The sequence below is a fragment of the Leucoraja erinacea genome, chromosome 36 (genome assembly GCF_028641065.1).
Source record: "Leucoraja erinacea ecotype New England chromosome 36, Leri_hhj_1, whole genome shotgun sequence".
Lineage (NCBI taxonomy): Eukaryota > Metazoa > Chordata > Chondrichthyes > Rajiformes > Rajidae > Leucoraja > Leucoraja erinaceus.
In genome coordinates this window covers 10,710,144-10,731,809 of record NC_073412.1, presented here as the reverse complement: position 1 = coordinate 10,731,809, position 21,666 = coordinate 10,710,144, and the positions used below count along the sequence as shown (strand labels likewise).

Sequence of the window (21,666 nt, the reverse complement as noted above, 5' to 3'; positions counted from 1 at the left end):
TTAAAAATAAATAGGTTTCTTTACACCCCAATGTTTGTTGATAAATGCCACGTACCTTGACAGCTTAGCGTTAGATATTAGTTATATTTGAAGGTCAGTACATATAAGCCTAACCTATTCATGAAGGTTGCAGCTAATTTGGCACTTGACCTTTTACAGTCAACACAAAAACAACAGGGCTCTTTCACATGCAACATAGAAGGTCTGTACTTCATCCAAACAAAGTAAGGTTTAACAGTAAAGTTCCAAACCCTCCTTGGCTTGCTGCATTTTCCAGCTAACCAACATTAAGCAAATGCATGAGAGAAAGTTACTATAAAAGGCATCCAAGAGGTACATATGCAACTCTTGCTTCCACTTCCAGGAAAGCAGTTTAAAAAAAAAAAATGTTTTCTGCTTGAAACATCCATATCCAATTGTCATTTCATGACTGTTGCCTGGACTATATTTAAATATTGCCAAAAAGCAGTATTGTAGAGTAATGGGCTCTGTTATCAGTTTCAAACATGTGAACAAAAAACAAATGGTGAAAGCTGCAAACCAGACTCAGAATATCTGTAAAGTTGAAAAGTCATATAACCACTGTATTTTCTCAATACTTGTGACTTAAAATTAATAACTTTACCAGCACAGGAAAGCAAATTACTGGGACTGAAAAATAATCTACTTCTTACTGATCAAAATCTCAATTTCATGCAATTTACAGGAAACTCTTTTCAATCATGTCAAAAAGCAACCATTGATGTAAAAGGAGTGAACACAACCAGCCTGTGAATATCCATGAGATCGCAATCCCCACCCATTTTAAGTCATCCCAACTGAACCAATACAGTGTTTGCTGCCAGGTTAAAAATGATCCTAATGCAAGACACCTGGTGCAAAAGATGAGAAATTATACCAAGCATTTATAAATCAATGAGTTATAAATCAGTCAAAGTACAATATTTAATTATAAACACTGTATTTAGAAAAGATAGCAATTATTAGGATAAGGTGCTAAGATGGCGATTTTCTCAAATATGCCCAGGAATATAGGGAAATAGCTAAAAACTTTCATTTACGCAGTGCCTTTAACATGGCCAGAATTAGGCTTTAGGGACATTTTGGATGATAAACACTACCCAGAAAAATTAGAGCACTAATCCAACAGGCTGTAACCAAAGGTGTACAGAGATCTGGAACGTTCAATGTAATATAGAAAGTTAGGAAAATAAGGAGCACTTAGTAAACTGTAAACTATTGATGTTGGATTAGCAATATGGTAATCAAAGGTGGACACTCGCAAGACACTTTAGCAATTATGGTCAATGGCCACAAAACTGCATTAAACAATCATTCTTCAGCAATCAAATAATGTTTTGCTTGTGTGCATCCACCACTAGGAAATGTGGCCGTGTACAAGGCTTGGTCAGGCCTTACCTTCACATAGAATGCCAGAGCAGTTTGTGAGGTCAGGGAGGTTGATATGTTTAAGTACAGGGGCCAGTAGAGTCAATGGTTAAAGAATGAAATTAGATATTAGTTCACAGTTGGGATGTACAATAGTGCACTGGGATGGGTGGGTTGCTAGTTAGGAGCTTGGGTGGGGAAGATTACTATTGACAAAGTTGAGGTGTTGGAAGAAAGTCTAAAGGAATGCTGGATAAGTAAATAACTTAAGGGGCCTAGTTTTTATGGTGCTGCCGTGTCACCAACCCCTTTTGTTGCACAGGTGTCAGCTTCAAAGGAGCAATGAAAGCATGTATTTGGCATCCTCACTTAGAATGTCACATGCAAAGCATCCAGAGTCACAATCACAAACTTCATGATACAAAGTTGATTTTCAGTGAAAGTGTCTCACTGTGATGGTAAATATTCAAATAATTTAAACACCAAGTTCATCATTTCAAACTAAACTTACGCCCGTTTCTCCTCATTAATGCTATCCAACTTCCCGCCAATAAAGATACGCAATTTGCAACCAGACCACTTTTTCCGTGTCGTTAACAGATACGGAATGAGAATCGTCAAACCTATTAAAGCAAAGATATTGGGATTGAAAATTAAGTGAGATTGGCTATATATTCATTTAACATTCAAAGATTTTTTTACATAAAGATCAAAATCTTACATTGGTATAAGTATTACATATGGTATCCAATAGTCAAGAGTTTTTAATTGTCACATGCATTGGGATAAGAACAATTAAATTCTTACTTGCTGCAGCTTTATAGTAGGTACATTAAATGCACCAACACAACTAAATATACAATAGATCAGTTATTCTAGGTAACAGATGAGAGCTAACATTCACACCATCAATACATCAGATATGCTTTTAACATTTTCAATCAAAATATCTTTTGCTCTATTATTGTTCCTCAAACATAGATTTTTCAGCTGGGAAAAAGATACTGTACAGGTTTCATAAATGTTTTCAATATCAGCATACTTAGCCATGTTACGACATTCCTTCAAACCCCACCCCAGAAAAGGGTGCATAATCTAAGGTAATACTTCAGCGCATGACTGGGTTTGTGTTATAGAGGTTTCAGATGTATTAAACCATTACCGTCTGCCCTTTTTAAGATGGATCCAACAGCACGATCCGAATAGTACAAGTTGAATTATTCCAGGAAGAATGTTTCTCCCTTATTCAACATGATCATTTTACCCCTGGATGTAGGAGTTTGCTATGTGTAAATTGGATGCCATGTTTTAAAATATAAAAGTGACTATGGTGTCACGGACACAGGCCAATCAGCCCAACTCAACAACGCCATCCAGTGGACACCCTCCATATTAATCCCAATCCCAGCAGTTGGTCCATTGCCTCCTCTGCCAAGATCATCTAGATCATTAAATGCTGTTTGGAATTATTTCAATTATTATAAAATGCTTTCATGATCTTAATGCAAGCCTGTCATACTTTCATAACCAAGGATATTTTTAATTCAAATGAACACAGCCACAAAATCTTATAATTTTGATCCATGCATTAAAATTAGATGTGTAGGAAGGAACTGCCGATGCTGGTTTAAATCATAGACACAAAATGCTGGAGTAACCCAGCGGGACAGGCAGCATATCTGGAGAGAAGAAATAGGTGACATTTCGGCTTGTGACCCTTCTTCAGACTGCATTAAATTTAGATGTTTTGGACAATAATATTTCATACCTCCATCATCAAACAGCCACCAAACATCTATTGTGCCTTTCCCTTGATTCATTTGGAATTGAGCACTAGCTTCCAATTGGCGTTGATTGAAATTAGCAGCATAGCCAGTAGCGATTTTAAAGCCTGAATATGAAAAAGAAACCATTGTATTTTGTGTAGTTAATATTAACTGCCAAGGAACAGTGTACAAATTCACCACGTCCTATTTATTCAATTTCGATAAATAAATCTAGTTTGTTAATTTGGGATTTGAGCCCATCTCAAATGTGGTCTGTTAATATTGGTTTCAGAGTGGTTTGAACCAAAATTAAGCGAATAGGGCTCTAACATTTGACAGTTACATGGATCCTACAGGCTAAATGCCTCTGGAGAAGCAGAAATGTGCTGGACTGCAACTTTTGGCTTAAAAGTCCACTGCTGGGAAAAGTGACAAGTCTCGTAAATGGGAATAGCTCAAAGTATAAAATTACATCATCTTAGTGGCAAATATCCGTAAAAAGACAAAGAGTTCTTTGTGATGAATAAGGTTCCCATTACCAGAATGGATGTGACATCTCACACAGCATTCATTTTCATGATCTTAAACACTATACAATTGCAGCACCGAATCTTTAATAAATACATATTTGAAGGTCAGCCAGAAAGTGTCATGAAATTATTCCACTTGCATTGCTATTACTACCTCTGCCCAAGGTGACCATTCCCTTAAAATTGAGGATTGCATATTCTCAATCTTCATTTAATCTTATAACTCCCAGGTTGGGGGCAGGCAAGGCTGTGTAAAATGTTGGGGGTTTAATGAACTCATTCTCACTGTAATGCTGCATTAAGAGCACAATGGTGGCACAGCGGAAGAGGTGCTGCCTTATAGTGAATGCAGCGCCGGAGATCCAGGTTCGATCCCGACTGTGAGTGCTGTCTGTACGGAGTTTGTACATTCTCCCCTGCGTTTGTTTTCAACGAGATCTTCGGTTTCCTCCCACATTCCAAAAACATAAAGGTATGCAGGTTAATTGGCTTGGTAAATGTAAAAATTGTCTTTAGTGGGTGTAGAATAGTGTTAATATGTGGGGATCGCTGGTCGGCACAAACCCGGTGGGCCGAAGGGCCTGTTTCCGCGCCGTATATCTAAAATAAACAAAGCCTCCTGCTGCCATGGAGCTAATCAGCAGGATAAATGAGAAGGTGATCAATCTCTGTTGCTTCCATTCCAGAACCAAGGTACTCCAATTTAATTTAGTAGGTACAAATTGGAGCTCGTAGACAATGTTCATAAGGCTAAACTCTGAGCTCAGTGAAGTGTACAAGAAAATTGACCTAATGCTTAAAATGTGCAAAAAACACCTTCCACCACTGCATATTACCATGCCCCCTCCCCCCCAAACAATGAAGATCCATGATAAAACCCTGGAAACCACTGCCCACATTTCAGGAACCATTTCCCAATGAAGAGACACATTGATGAAGAAATTCTTAATTGCTTTCTTTATGCCAGAACAACACTTAATTATCTGGGGGAATTGGTTTTAAAATTAAGACTTCAAACATAGCATAAACTCATGGTCCATTATGCACCAATCATCCCAGCGTGCTTCCAAGACATGTTTCAGCCACAGAGGGCAACTGAAAGAACTAGAGAGGAATCACCAATTGGAGGGAATAGAAAGGGAGTTATTTGCAAAAGGAACAAAAAAAAGCGATGAGGAAAAAAACTTACAAGTGGATATAAGAAATTGCAGATGCACCGGCCTAGAAAAAAAATTACAGGTGAGGTGCTAGAAGACTGGAGAGTGGCAAACCACGTTCATTCGAAGTTGTAAAATTAAGGTTCAAGCAATTTTCTTGGTCAGTTTGTCAGGACTACCTAAACAGAAGAAACCTCTCACAAATAAAAACCTAAACTCTCAACTTGGTATTGCAAGGATACTTTTGACATGGGGTCTGAATGTTTACCCTATATTCCCTTATCTGGAGTGTGTCGCTGATTCATTTAGTAGGCTTGAGGCTCCTTCATGCATGGCCCAGCCAGCTTGCCAAATTGCAAGCCACGCCACAAATTGCCATGTCACAATGATTAAGTCTCACCAGTTACTATCACATACCCTGGCAATTATGCATTCTCTAATTGACTGTTACAATATTATTTCCAACTTCCAGATATTTTACTTTTGATCTTTACTTGCCCATTGCTGGCTTCAAGTTACTTGTATTGCACCAATTCTTATCTTGAATGTGAGATTATATTTCTTCAACCATATGGCATAATGCCTTGCCAGTTTAAAAGTATTTGTTAAGATTCATAACCATACCACAGATCTTACTTGGGATTACCTAATTGATCTTGGACACTATATTTCGTACATTATCAAAAACAAATCTCAATCGTGGGACTGTCAAAAGCTGTGAAGATAATTTTCCCCATTTTATTCTGTGGAGAATTGCTTCCTGACTTTATTGCATCCTCCTTCTGGGTTCCTGCTTCAGAAAAACAATGCTTTTATCTATCGTACATATTCTCATTTACCATTTTATTTCTCAGAGCCTCGCACAGCAATTCCAGCAAGTGACTAATGAAATCCTCAGAATTACAGATACCCAGATTCACCTATTTTGCCAGGAAACTAATCTTCACTTGCCAAAATCGGGCAATCTCACTTAGTTCATTACCTAGCCATTTCCACTATTAGCATTTCAGTGTTGGTGGACATGCTTTACCTTGCTGAGCATTTACTGCTAGTGAAGTATTTGCATTATATTTCACAGCTTTGTTCAAGAATTTCAGTGAACGGATACCACGCTTTCCATCCTCTTGTTCATCTTTCTTAGCAGATTCCAATGCCAGTCTTTCTAGTTCTTGCCTTTGCATTTCTTCTAAAAACAAATGAAAATAATTATTGATACTAGCCGTCCACAAAAATGATTTAATATCAGAAGCAATTAACCTGCAGAATATAACCAAACATTATAACTGTTGCATGTATTTTCTCTACATTAAATATTTAATGAAAAAACTAATTGTTTTCCACAATAACTCGTAGAGTTAATTTTTTTCCCCTAGACAGGAAGCTGTTCAGACAACAGACTAGAATGACAAAATGTACGCCAGCTATTTTACTAATGGTCTAGTAACTAAGTTCTACCCCTCTCGCTGTTTGTGCCAGGAAGTTCACAAGAACAGTTCTGAACAAATTCAGTGCTTTGTCCCTCACCACAGCTGGCTACCATATGGATGTTGCTTAATGATGACATGGAACTTTGCCTCAGACTCAGAAATTGAGCTCCACTTCCTATAGTCATCATACTAGAGCACCAGCACACTGAAGCATTGTACTATAATTCTCCTTTCCCAATTATTCCCTGCACCTTCTTGTAACTTTGTAAATGCTCAGCTAAACATTTGCCAATATAGTTATGATATATTAAAGTTGTATTCATCGACTCACAGGGGAAGTCTCGTACAGGAAAGGAATGGCAACATTTGAAGCCGTGTAATATGTTGGAATCAGTTGCGCCTGACTGTATTTGGCAGAAAAGTTAAATTTTTATTGGCTGATGGGCTTATTTTTTTCTTAAGGTGGACGACAGAGAATCCTTACTGCTAGGAACAGCAATTAAATTCGCACAAGGTTTTAGATTTTTATTTCTGCGACCCGCTCTTTATAATTCCTCCTTACATAAAACAGGGCATTTTGATGTACTAAATGTTAGTAATTCAAAGAAAGAGGGCACACTTACTTTAAGCACAGGGAACCTAGACACTGGCCTGAAATTGATTTCTGAACTTCACTGGCCAACTTGTGGGTATTGTTTTGGCTTCCAGTTAAAGCACACCAAAAAAGGGCAAATGTCTTTTTGGTTGCTTCACTGGCAGTGATGGAGGGCTGGAGTGGTGACTGATGAAAATAAGTTTCCACGCTTTTGTTTTCGGTAGTCATCACTACAATGACATTTTTGCAACATAAATTTGTAAAGTCGAGATTGCTGCATTGAAGACACTACTGTACAATTCTACAATAGGGCAGTAGCATCTTTGATTCAATTAGTATGACAATAGTATTTAAGATACAACTTTATTCGTCCCAGGAAGGAAATTGATCTGCCAACAGTTATAGAAACACAAAATATATGAAACTTTAAATTAAAGTGACGAGTGGGGAAAGGATTGGGGATGTGCAAAGATTGGGGAGTGGGGAGACAGTCTCAGTCTACCCCACGACAGAAGGGGGAGGAGTTGTACAATTTGATTTCCACCAAGATGCAGGATCACCTGTGGCATTCTGTCCTGCATCTTGGTGGATCCAGTCTGTGCTGAGGGTACCTCTTGTCAATCTTCCAATTATCATACTGTTTAAATAATTTCCGAGACAACAGTTTATTCTCAAACTGATATAATCAATAAGGCTTGAGGGGCTGGATAGGTAAGAATGTGGAAGCTGTAATTATAAGAATGCTGTTGACCCAGGTAATCCACCTTCATTAGTATTCTCCATACGCAACTAGAGACTGACAATGCTGCGGCATTATGAAATGATCGCCTGAAGACGGATGGATTTAAGAAAGAAAATGATATTTAGCTCCACAGATAACTAATATCAATTTATGTCACGGGTTGACATTCAAATGTTGTGATTTGCCTTGAAGTACATTCTTGCCAGAAGAAATGAAAATGACAATGTGGGGAGGGAGAGACAGAGAATGGCATTATATGATCTCTTCCCTCCATTTACAATTGGGGTTATCACTCCTATTATATTGGTCTAGTCCCATTATTCACAGGCAATCCGACAGTAATGTAGTGGGGCACCAAGTAGTACAGGGTGCCACACATACAGAATATATACTGTATGCATGTAGAAGGCATGAAAAGCAATCAGTGGTGTTAGGTCAAAATTATCAGTTAAGCGACTGGGAGATAATCTTGCCAAATTGCATGACAAAACAATAAAATTCACCTCCCCAAATGAATAACTTTTGTATTGAATAATATATTTTTTATATAAATTTGTAATTTATTGAATTCAGCTAATGTACCTATTAATACTTTTCCTATTGAATCACCTCCATGAAATTCCAAGTCCTATCTCCAAATTTATTCTACTTGATTCTCACTATCCACTGCATTTACAATTCTCAGGAATATGTACTCATGCAGTGGAGGATTTTTGTCAAGTATCTACATATGTACACACTGTGGAATCTATCATTGTCTGTACAAATACAGTGATCAGTTTCCACACAATTTGTGAAAAGGCCTTTCCTGCTTTTCACCATTCTCACTGAGAGTAGTCTTTGTTTGCATTGGTTCAGTGATTTCAAAACTGTTCATTGCTTGTATTAATACATATAATTAAAGTAATTTGTTAAGCTAATAAATATTTTATTTTGAGGTATTTCCTTTGATGTGTTTTGATACATATTAATTTGTTATTGTTAAAACATTACAGGGAATATTTCTATTTAGTTGAACGTACTGGGTGCAAAGGAGAGGACAGTAGTATCTGTCGTGTTTTATTATCGATGGGAAGTTGTTCCTAACCCTTATGAATAATGAGAGCTTACTATATGCATTCATCATTATAGGCTTTCAAACAAAACATTGATGGCTTCTATTAAATCACATCTTTATTCCAATACATAAATGCTAGGTTTAAACTTTAACTATAAATCTTTAACAATAAATGGATCTTAAATAAAAGAACAGAAAATGTTGGAAACATTCAGCGGGTCAGGCTGCTTCTATAGAAAGACAAATTGAATTACTGTTTCAGCTCAAAAGCCTTCATCAGAACCAAACATATTCATGCTGAATAGCCCTAACATATTTTATAATAACTGTTCTCAAAACAGCATATTGTTCTTTTATTGAGAAAAATGGGTTGTTAATGTTTCAGGTAATTATAACTTTAAGGAGCGAGGAAGAAATTTAAAGGAAACATGGGGTGCAAAGTTTTCCACATAGAATTGCCAGAGGAGTATGTAAAGATGGATACAATTACATCATTGAAGGAGCATTAGGCCAGGATATGGACCTATTACAGTTAGCATGGAAGAGCTGGGCTAAAGGGTTATTTTCTGTGCTGTGCAGCTGTCATTATCCCCTTTAAAGACTTGCTCCTCACTGTAAACCCATGCCCACTAATTCTAGATATCAATGCTTATGGGGGAAAAGATTGCTACCTCATCCAGACCCCTCAAATTTGGATACTTCTTTGGTCATGCCACAACTTCCTTCCCTCCAAGGAAAATAAACACAGCCCGTCCATTTTCTCCTCATGATCAAAACGCTCCATGCCAGGCAACATCCTGGTGAATCTTGGGCAGCACAGTGGCACAGCGGCAGAGCTGCTAACTTACAGCACCAGAGACACTGGTTCAATCCTGACTGCAGGTGCTGTCTATATGGAATTTGTATGTTCTCCCTGTGAACATGTGCGTTTTCTCCTGGTGCTCCGGTTTCCTCCCACATTCCAAAGACATGCAGGTTTGTAGGTTAATTGCCACCTGTAAATTGTCCCCATTGTGTAGGATGGAACTAGTGTATGGATGATCATCGATCGGCGTAAACTAACATCTCCTCTACACCATTCCAGCGCATCCATCACCTTCCTACAATATGGTGAACATTCCCTGAATTGCCCCCAATAATTGTCTATCTTTCCTGAAATAGTTCTACCTCAATTCCTAACCACTTACTCAACTGTCCTTTCAATTTCTTTCACTCTCCATCCGTGCCTATGACTTGCCATCATGTACTTTCACAACTACCTTTCAATAGAGTGATGTCAACCCAGTGACCAAACTCTTATATATAGTATGTAATACCTTAATGAACATACGCAAGATTGTATAACTTCCAAAATCTGGTGGATAAAAAATATTTTTTATTACCACACAAAATCAAACTCTACTCCTTTTCAAAGGATTTCTTGGAAAAGAAAAATCTTTTAATATTTGCATGTTCAGTTTTGAAGTTGGTTCTGATAATGGATTTATAACTGAAACCTCAACCGCCTTTAGATGGCACCCAATCCAATGTTTGATTCGACCAGGGAGGTTTTAAACTTGCATTTCAGATTTCCAGAATTTGCAGTTTATTACGTTTGTTTTATTGTGGCTACGTTGCCCTACCTTGAATCTGAAGTATACGAGAGATATCAAGTCCTTGGCTAATCCTCAGAATTATCAAACCATACTCAAAATCAAAGGCATCACTGCAACAAAAGTAGTACATTTCAAAATGGTAAATGTATTCTCATATTTAGCTCCTTTGCTGAAAATTAGTTAAAAACATTTATAAACATGTCAAACAGTTTCATGTTCGGTGTTCATGCCAATGGTGTGAATGCTGTTAAGATTTTCCATTTACTCGTTTATTAAAATGAAAGGATAGAAAGTTCTGCAGGACTTGACTAGCCTCAGTGTCAGGATGTCGCAAAGCCTCATGCTGTGAATGCAAACTGGCTAAATAAAATAGTGTATTTAAGTTTCTCGATTAAAATAACAAGAACAGTTAGAATAAACATGGTAAACATGGTTTGGCATTGTAGGATAAACACATTCAACACTATTTGGTCACATAAATATTTCTATCATCCACAATAAAACCCAAAAGAAAATATCAAAAAATGCAGTTCTAACAGAATTCTCTATCCAAAGTAATAAAGCTAATAGTCACTTTGTAGTCAAACTCACTCTTGAACCAAAAAAAATTCGAGAAACCAGTAACGTATTTGTTGTATTGGTCATTAAGATAAGACTGACCTTCATTTTTCCTGAGATACAGCATGGATACAGGCTATTCAGCCACTGAGTCCATGCCGACCTCGATCACCCGCAGACTAGCTCTGTTGTCCCACTTTCTCATCCACTCCCTCCACATTAGGGGCAATTATTTTTGTTGCAGAAGTTAATTAACCTATAAACCTGACTATCTTGGATGGGGAGGAAACTGGAGTACCCGGAGGGAACCGACAGTCACAGGGAGAACATGTAAACTCCACAGCACCCGAGGTCAGGATCAAGGATAATCAAGATTATTTCATAACAAGCCAACCCTAGTGGGACGACAGATGGCACAATGGGCTAAGTGTTCGGCTGGCAACCGGAAGGTAGCCGGTTTGAATCCCGCTTGGAGTGCATACTGTCGTTGTGTCCTTGGGGCAAGACACTTCACCCACCTTTGCCTGTGTGTAAATGTAATGTAATTATGTGAAGCACTTTGGGGTCAATGCAAGTTGACTAAAAATGTGCTATATAAATAAGAATATTATTATTATTATTATTATTTATTTATTTCATTCCTATCAGATAATCTGGTGCAGAGATACACTAGGTCAGCAGTAATATAGTGCACAAAATGTATTCTGTAACATGAAAAAATATTTTGAGGAAGAAAGTTGCAACAATATAAATTTTCATTAGTATAAGCACCAGAACAAAAAATAGAAATTGAAGAAAACAGAATTTAACAAATCAAAAAATATCTTGTTGCACAATATGTTTTCTTGGGTCACATTATACTGAAGCATTGCTGACAATGCATAAAGTCATTAGTTAGAAATTACAGTATACCGGCTTTAATCAAAATATCAAAAATTACTTACTGCAAAATGCCAACATAATTGTCAACATCCCGAAAATTAGTACAATGCCAATCTGTCTTGTATCCAATCACAAGCGTATTTGGCTTCATTCGACCCAGTCCGGAGGCCTGGTGAATACACATTAAGCTATCTCTTAAACATTATTGGCACAGTAAATTTTCCCACTTCATCCGATTGGTCTTATTTCCTAGTTTCTCTGAATATCTCTCTATTACTTTTCACAAGAAAACTAATATCTCATTAAAAATGTTAGATAATACAAACACAGATGATAAATGATATTGTGCATCATGAGAAGAGTTTCGCCAAAATGTATTCCTTGTGCCTTCATTTCAATTCATGATTAATACTTAATATTTAAATAATTATTTGCAGATAAAGTTTATTTCTTGGTACACTGACAATGTTTAGTTATTTGCTTTTAAACTTGTACATTATCATGTATACTTTTTGAAAGTTACATTATCTTTAGCTCATCTTATTCTACCACATGGTAACCAAATATACTAACAATAATTGGAATAGGGCTGAACTACATAAACAATCATTTAACTGCATAAATGAACTGATCAAGCCAGAAGATTCAAAATACGAGGGGAATATTGAGCAACAATATTCACAGCACAAGTTTGATTTATAAAGATCCACTTACTTCGGATCATTTAAAAATATCTATTCTTTTTGACGCAGCACAGAAAACATTCATAATTACAGTAAACCCTCACTACAACAGAGCGGTCACGGTTGTGCAGCAGTAGAGTTGCTGCCTTACAGCGAATGCAGCGCCGGAGACCCGGCTTCGATCACGACTTGTCGCATCTTCTGCGGTTGCAAGGGAAAATACCTGGGGAGGGGGTGGTTTTGGTGTGAAGGGGCGAGTTGACCAGGGAGTTTCAGAGGGAATGGTCTCTGTGAATAGCAGAAAGTGGTGGAGATGGGAAGATGTGGCCAGTTGTGGGATCCTTTGAAGGTGGCGAAAATGTTGGAGGATTATATGCTGTTTGCGATGGCTGATGGGGTGGTAAGGCGAGGTAGGGAGGCAGTGAGAGCTGGGGGTGGCGTTGGCAGATCAATCTTTAACCAAAATCTGTTATAAAAGGGTCTCTCTGTTAAAGAGGGTTTACTTTCAAGGATCATGTATTAAGAGGAGCTGAAGGGTCATGCAGATAAGAATATCGCCCCTCAACAACCCCATGTAGAAGTGACAAAGCAGCCTCCGCCGACAATTTCCACAATAGAAATCCCATGTTTATAGTTAATTTACAACTGATATTGGTTCAAGTTCAAGTTCAAGTGAGTTTATTGTCATGTGTCCCTGTATAGGACAATGAAATTCTTGCTTTGCTTCAGCACACAGAACATAGTAGGCATTTACTACAAAACAGATAAGTGTGTCCATATACCATGATATAAATATATACACACATGAATAAATAAACTGATAGTGCAAATAACAGAAAATGGGTTGTTAATAATCAGAGTTTTGTCCGTGCCAGGTTTAATAGCCTGATGGCTGTGGGGAAGTAGCTATTCCTGAAGGTAAGTAGCTATTCCTATTGGAATCAGTCTTTTGTATTTATAAAATCATAGAATTATTAGAAACATCTAGTTTTATGGAAAAGAGGCAAATCACCTGATCCTTTTGATCCAATTGATCCTTTTTAAGATATTCTGTAAATCTGGGAAATTCTGGGAAACCATTGTTTCAATAATAATTGATTCGAGGTTTAAAGATCAGAATCTCTGGCCACATAATAATTCATGCATTTTATACATGGTTCTAATATGATTAGTGATAAACTTTGGAATCTTAGAGCACAAGCAAACAAAATGTTAAAAGACAATGCCAAGACAAATTAGAGGCAGTCACAATTAACAAGGAACTTAACATACCAGCACAATAACTTATTGTAATTACAATTTGTGAGATTGGGGTTCTCCATAAATTATGAGTTTCTTAACCAAGGATAAATATATTTGCCTGAAAATGATTCAACAAAAGTCCAGTAGATTCATTCCTGAAGTGTGTGTTGTCCTCCAATGAAAGATTAAGTAGGATGTGGCTACATCCTCTGGAATTAAGAGTAACAGCAGTCTCATTGAAACAAAATTTAAGCTGCCTTTCAAGTTGATGTGGAGAGTCTATTTATCCTGGACTGAAGCCAATGAAGACAGAAAATGTGCATTTTAAATTTCTAAAGTCTAGTGGATGCTCAAGCTTTGAGAATTCAGAACTGATCAATAGGTTTTCGAACACAGGAAATTATGAATGAAAAGAATCAGTTTTGAGGTAGAAGATCAGTCTTGACATTACTGAATGGAGGAGCAGCCAAAAGAACTACATTATCCCAATTGCTGCGCCGTTACTAACAAAAGGTAAAATGTTGTGGATTGGCAAAAAGTAAAACAATCATACAAATTGATAGGCTGTGGAACATGCTATTGCATGAAGTGATTATAGCAAATTATTCTGGTTCATTCAAATACAGATTCTTAAAACTATTGCTCCTGATTAATTGATATAAATTTACTCAATTTAAAAGGGGCACATTTTCAGAAGCAAATATGCTGTTACAAGATTTGGTCAGTTTATTTTGTACCTCTGCACTACTTTTCTACTGGATTTGCTAATATAGGTTTAGAGTAATCACCTGAAGTAAGCACTTTACTCCTTCTCGTAAATTGTCTCCAGCCACTGCTGCATAGAAGGCTTTTTTCTTGTTCTTTGTTAGCCACTGCTGATATTTATCGATATTCAAATTAATTTCACTGACTGTTTGCTTCCGTGGACCCTAGGCACAGTATTACATGGATAAGTTCAGTTGTATTATTTGGAGTGCATGTCTTAATCATTTCAAACATCTAATAACTTCATAAAGAATGCTGAAGATTTCTGACAACTATTGAGTATGTGCAAACAAATTTCAGGAAAGTAAAAAATTACAATTTTCCTTCATTTCATCTTTCCACTACCCACCCACCACTGCATAAAAAGTGAAATGCTCCATCTAGCGTTTTAATGAAATGCTCTTGACCTAAAACGTCAACTTCTCTCCTGCCAAAACGCATTCTGCATGACCTGTTGAATGCTCCCAACAATTTCTGCTTTTGCTCCATCTAGTGGAGAAACAAATTAAGCCCCATGCATCAGAATTCAAGAAGAGATCATTAGTTCACCACATGAATTTCAAAAACAGTCTCACTGTTGATATCCTTCTGGAAAAGTATTTTAACCAATTTTACACTATACCAATGCATGAATGTTAATATAAAAGCTTTACAGCCCAATGACATAAAATTAAAAAAACGTGCTACATCATACACTTGTCTTACTTATGTCAGCTGTAACCATTCACATATCCTTCTCTTGCATATATATTTCAATATTTGGCAAACTTGTTGGAAATGCAGTAGCTGGACCCCTGACATTACCTTACCCAAAGGAAATATCAATAATTCTGGACATACATAATTATACAACAATAATCAAGCACTAAATTTGGCCAAATATTCAATCCTGAACATTGTTTAATCTTTGTATAGTTAATCAAATAAAACTTGTAGAAAGAGGGGAAGGGTAATCACAACACAGAACGTGACAAACAGAAAATATGGATTTGCTCAATACATTTATCTTCTTTCATGTCCATCATCTATGTTTCAAATGTTCGGCAGACTCTTGCACAGTGGACGCCTTCTCGTTTGTCACCGCTAGTTCTTCCAGGCAGCATTGTTCACCAAGATGTGGACATCTTAGTACGTGTGGCAAGGATTGTACAGATGTTCCACATTCACATTCTGTGTCTGCTGCATCTGCATAGCCCCATTTGCTCATATTGATCTTGCATCGGTCCATCCCTTTACAAAGCCTATTGAGGAACTTTCAGTCACACCTGTGACCAGGTGGTAGCTGTTCCTTGGTTGAGATCGGCATATTTGCGTGGTGGTTGTTTTCACCGCGTTTCTTTTCCCACAAGGCTAGTCTGGTTGCTTGAGACGACTGACAGTGGCTGGACAGTGTGAAGGAAGCTCTTCCTCGACTTCAGCCGTTTTGGGGCTGGGTGATGGGAGTAACAGGAATGGCGGGTGTCCCAAACTTGACTACTACGTTCATGTCTACCGGCATCTGATCTGCGGATTCCTGGCCAAGACATGCAAGCTATCCACATCCGTTGGTTTTAGGCAGCCAGTGATGCATCTGCAGCTATCATTAAGAGCAGCATCAACTTTCTTCACACGAGATGATCTCTCCTAAACAGGACAAGCAAACTCTGCAGCAGAATAGCACAACGCAAGAGCAATTGACCGCAGTGTGGATGCATACTGTGTGCTTGCGTAGGAGGCTGTTCCTCCTATACAGATATAGATGCATACAGATCTACTGCATACATCTATACTACACTGTATATCTATATAGATGCATACAGATTAACTGTATCTGTATACATCTATGCTACATCTAGACTTCTATGCAAAGAGAAACAGAGTTAACATTGCATGTCCAAGATCAATTAAATCAGGGGTCGGCAACCAACGGCCCCCGGGCCGAATGCAGCCCGTAACCCAGAATCATCCGGTCCACAGGCGTATTTTTTTCCGTAATCATCCGGCCTGCAGAGCTCTGGCTGTACCCTGCGCAAAGCTGCCGGCATGGGCGCGCACCTTCTGTGAACATTTTTAAGAAAGAACTGCAGGTGCTGGAAAAATCGAAGGTAGATAAAAATGCTGGAGGAACTCAGCGGGTGAGACATGCAAGGATTGCATGAGGCTGCCTCACCCGCTGAGTTTCTCCAGCATTTTTGTCTACCTTCTGTGAACATGTGATTTGATGCCTGCCATCCGAGGCAGGATAGGGGCGGGATCCATGTCTACACGTGATAGATGTGGCCTGCCATCCGCTCAGACATGCGTCCTGGCCCCTATGCAGAACAAAGTTGCCGACCCCTTGTTTAAATGAACAATCCGAGTAGTTACAGGTGAAGGGAAATGATTTTTAAACTAGGTTATATAGAAGTAGAATTTTAATAAATGCAAGGTGTTGACATGGTTAAATCATCTTATTTCTTTCAAACTCAAAATCTTTAGCCACTTAATCTATTTTAAGAAATTTGCAAATAACTTAACCTCTACCAATGTCAACAAAACTTCTAAAAACAAACTTTGTCAGTCCTCAATCCTCACATCCAGACTAAACATTAATTTGGTGACACACATCCGATCACCACAGTAGAGCAAATATGTGACTGTACTAGAGTGCAGTGGAGATTTATGAGGAAGTTGCTGGGAACTGTAAAATGTGACATGCAAGGAGATTTGAGGATGCATTAAACTAAATGGACTTGATATAGTAAAGCAGAGGGATAAAAAAAGAGGTTAAAAACTATTTGGGAAGAGATTCAAAGAGACAAGCAAGCTGGAACTCCATAACCAAAAGGGTGGCAGAAACACCCATTACATTTTAAACAGTACTTGGATATGAAGAACTAGAGTCCGAAGGAAAATGAAGCTAGATTTTACTGATTGAAAGACAGAAACATCGAAAATATGTGCAGGAGTGAGGCCATTCAGCCCATTTGAGATAGCACCGCCATTCAATATGATCATGACTGATCATCCAAAATCAGTGTCCCGCTTCTGCTTTCTCCCCATATCCCTTGACTCCGTTAGCCCTTAGAGCTATATCAAACTCTCTCTTGAATATATCCACTGCCTTCTGTGGCAGAAAATGCCTCCACTGCCTTCTGTGGCAGAAAATTCCACAGATTCACAACTCTCTGGCTGAAAACGTTTTTCCTCATCTCAGTCCTAAATGGCCTAACCTTCATTCTTAAACTGTGACCACTGGCTCTGGCCTGCCCCAACATGGGGACTATATTTCCTGCATCCTGACCAATCCCTTAAGAATGTTATATGTTTCTATAAGATCCCCTCTCATCCAACTAAATTCCAGTGAATATTAGCCCAGTCAATCCATTCTTTCATCATATATGTCAGTCCCGCCATCCCAGGAATTAACCTGGTGAACCTACGCTGCACTCCCTCAATAGCAAAAATGCCCTTCCTCAAATTAGAATAAAACTGCACTCCAGGTACAACTGCAGTAGGACCTTCTTGCTCCTATACTCAAATCCTCTTGCTATTGAAGGCTAACATGCCATTAGCTTTCTTCTGTCATTGGCCTGCTGTACCTGTATGCTTTCTTTCAGTGACTGATGTACAAGGACATTTGGTGCACTGTAAGTTGTCTCGTTGCACCTCCCCTTCTCCTAATCAGACACTATTCAGATAAAAATCTGCCTTCTTGTTACCAAAGTGGATAACCTCACATTTATCCACATTATTTTGCATTTGCTATGCATCTACAAAGTCACTCAACCTATCCTAGTCACCCTGCAGCCTCTTAGCATCCTCCTCGCACTCACACTACCTCCCAGCTAAGTGTCATCCGCAAACTTGGAGATGTTACATTTAATTCCGTTGTTTGAATCATTAATATATATATTGTAAATAACTGGGGTCCCAGCACTGAGTCATGTGAGGCTCCACTTGTCACTGCCAGCATTCTGAAAAGGACCCATTAATTCCTACTCCTTGCTCCCTATCTGCCAACCAGTTCTCTATCCCTGTCAATACCCTACACCCAATAGCATTTTGCACATTAATCTCTTGTGTGGGACCTAGTCAACGCTTTTTTGAAAGTCCACATCCACCTGCTCTCCCTTATCCAATCTACTTGTTACATCCTCAAAAAAGTCCAGAAGATCATGATTTCCCTTTCATAAATCCATGCTGACTGACAAATCCTGTCTCTGCTTTCCAAATGCGCTGCTATTACATCTTTAATAATCAACGCAAGCATCTTCCCCTCCACTGATGCCAGACTAACTGGTCTATAATTCCCCAGTTTCTCTCTCCCTCCTTTCTTAAAAAGTGTAGTTACATTAGCTACCCTCCAGTTCACAAGAACTAATCCAGAGTCTATAGAACATTGCAAAATGATCACCAATGCATCCACAATTACCAGGACCACTTCCTGAATACTCTGGGATGCAGACCATCAGGCCCTGGGGATTTATCTGCCTTCAGTCCCAACAGTTTACCCAACACCATTTCATGACTAACGTGAATTTCCTTCAGTTCCTCCATCATACTAGATCCTTAGTATTTCTGGGAGATTGGTTCGGTCTTCACTAAGGAAGACATAACAAAGTACTTATTTAACTAGTCTGCCATTTACTTGTTTCCCCATTATAAATTCACCCGTTTCTGACAGTAAGGGACCTATATCTAAATAAGCTTTTACATTCAGTTTTTATATTCCGCACAATCTTTCTCTCATGCTCTATTTCCCCCCTCTTAATTAACCCCTCTGTCCTCTGTTGAATTCTAATTTTCTCCCAGTCCTCCTGTTTGCTGTTCCCTCAGTGCATTCAGAAAGTATTCAGACCACTTTTTCCACATTTTGTTACGTTACAGCCTTATTCTAAAATTGATTAAATTATTATTGTTTTATCATCAATCTACACACAATACCCCATAATAAAAAAAACAGAAAGGCGTTTAGAATTTTTTGCAAAGTAATAAAAAACACTGAAATATCACATTTACATGTATTCAGACTCTTTACTCAGTACTTCGTTGAGGCACCTTTGGCAGCAATTACAGCATCAAGTCTTCTTGGGTATGACGCTACAAGCTTGGCACACCTGTATCTGGGTAATTTTTCCCAAATGGGGATGGGGAGCATCGATAAACAGCTATTTTCAGGTCCCTCCAGAGATGTTCAATAGGGTTCAAGTCACACACACAAGGACATTCATACTCATCACAAAGCCACTCCTGCGTTGTCTTGGTTGTGTGCTTAGGGTCGTTGCCCTGTTGGAAGGTGAACCTCTGCCCCAGTCTGAGGTCCAGAACACTCTGGAGTAGGTTTTCATCAAGGATCTCTCTGAACTTACTTTGCTCCGTTCATCATTCCCTCGATCCTGACTAGTCTCCCAGTTCCTGCCCCACAGCATGATGCTGCCACCACCATGCTTCACCGTAGGTATGGTATTTGCCAGGTGAAGAGCGGTGCCTGGTTTCCTCCAGATGGGACGCTCGGCATTCAGGCCAGAGTTCAATCTTGGCTTCATCAGATCAGAGAATCTTGTTTCTCATGCCTTTTGGCAAACTCCAGATGGGCTTTACTGAGGAGTGGCTTCAGTCTGGCCACTCTACCATAAAGGCCTGATTGGTGGAGTGCTGCAGATATAGTTGTCCTTCTGGAAGGTTCTCCCATCTCCACAGAGAAACTCTGGAGCTCTGTCAGAGTGATCATCAGATTCTTGGTCACCTCCCTGACCAAGGCCATTCTCCCCCGATTGCTCAGTTTGGCCAGGCGGCCAGTTCTATGAAGAATCCTGGTGGATCCAAAGTACTTCCATTTAGCAATGACGGAGGTCACTATGCTCTTTGGGACCTGCAATGCCACAGAAATTGTTCTATACCATTCCCCAGATTTGTGTCTCAATACAATCCTGTCTCGGAGGTCTACGGACAATTCCTTCGTCTTCGTGGCTTGATTTTTGCTCTGACATGCACTGTCAACTGTGGGATCTTGTATAGACAGGTGTGTGCCTTTCCAAATCATGTCCAATCAATTTAATTTACCACTGGTGGACTCGATTAGAAACATCAAGGATAATCAATGGAAACAGGATGAACCTAAGCTCAATTTTGAGTTTCATAGCAAAGGGTCTGAATACTTATGTAAATGTGATATTTCAGTTATTACTTTTTAATTATTTTTTAACACCAGTTTTCGCTTCTTCATTCTGGGGTATTGTGTGTAGATTGATAAACAAAATAAACGTAATCCATTTGAAAATAAGGCTGTAACGTAACAAAATATGGAAAAAGTGAAGGGGTCCGAATACTTCCTGAATGCACTGCCTCTTTCTTGGATTTAACTTATAATACCGGGAGACAATATTTCTATGATTATTAGCAGTCACCTTATTAGTTGTAAGATGTGTAGGAAGGAACTGCAGATGCTGGTATACATTGAAGATGGACAAAATGCTGGAGTAACTCAGCAAGACAGGCTGCATATCTGGATAGAAGGAATGGGTAACGTTTCAGGTCGAGACCTTTCTTCAGACTGAACTAAGTGAGTCTTCAGTCTGAACAAGGGTCTCGACCAGAAATGGGACCCATTCCTTCTATCAAGAGATGCTGCCTGTCCCACCGAGTTACTCCAGCATTATGTGTCTAACTTCATTTGTAAGGAGATATTGAACAACTTAGATTGTTTTCTGTGGAGCTTCAGAGAATAACGAGAGACCTTATAGAAATATTTAAAATAAGAATAGATGGGGTAGATAGTCAAGAATGTTATTCTCACAGTGGAAATATCAAATACTAGATGGCTTACCTTTAAGGTGAGAGAGTGAAAGTTAAAAGGGGATGTGTGAGGCAATTAAAAAAGTGGTAGGCACATGGCATGTGCTGCCATGAGAGATGGTAGAAGCAATCACAATAGCAATAATTAAGAGGCATTTACACAGGCACAGAACATTCTGGGAAAAGATCGTGAGCATGCAGATGGGGTCAATGTCATGGTCAGTACAGACATTATGGTGCCAAGGGGCATGTTCCATTGCTGTGCTTTCTACATTCTATTTAAGAGAATGATGGTCAATAACCTTAGAAATTTTAGACAGGTTCTGCAAGCATCTTAACACAGATTTCAAAATGAATCATTTTTCACACAGGAAGAACAATTAGTGAGAGACAATAGTTCACTGTTCTTCCTGTGTTTCATCAGCAGTATCCACTGTAGCAAGCCTTTAAATCTACGAACTTGGTACTTAAGGATCAATTCTATTTGTATTAATCTTCATCCTCCTCTGCTTGAACTCCGGG

At 38.6% G+C, this 21,666-nt stretch overlaps 1 protein-coding gene across 2 annotated transcripts in view; it reads right to left on the bottom strand.

Annotated features, from left to right (window-relative positions):
• The window catches only part of slc12a1 (solute carrier family 12 member 1), a 63,678-nt gene that overhangs the window by 7,905 nt on the left and 34,107 nt on the right, over positions 1-21,666 (bottom strand). For both annotated transcript variants that reach the window (XM_055662672.1, XM_055662671.1), the window contains exons 17-22: positions 14,412-14,552; positions 11,761-11,867; positions 10,286-10,368; positions 5,873-6,028; positions 3,158-3,280; positions 1,901-2,012 (exon numbers count right to left, since the gene is read on the bottom strand). In XM_055662672.1, coding sequence (XP_055518647.1) covers positions 1,901-2,012; positions 3,158-3,280; positions 5,873-6,028; positions 10,286-10,368; positions 11,761-11,867; positions 14,412-14,552 — 722 coding nt within the window. The remainder of the gene's footprint in view (positions 1-1,900; positions 2,013-3,157; positions 3,281-5,872; positions 6,029-10,285; positions 10,369-11,760; positions 11,868-14,411; positions 14,553-21,666) is intronic.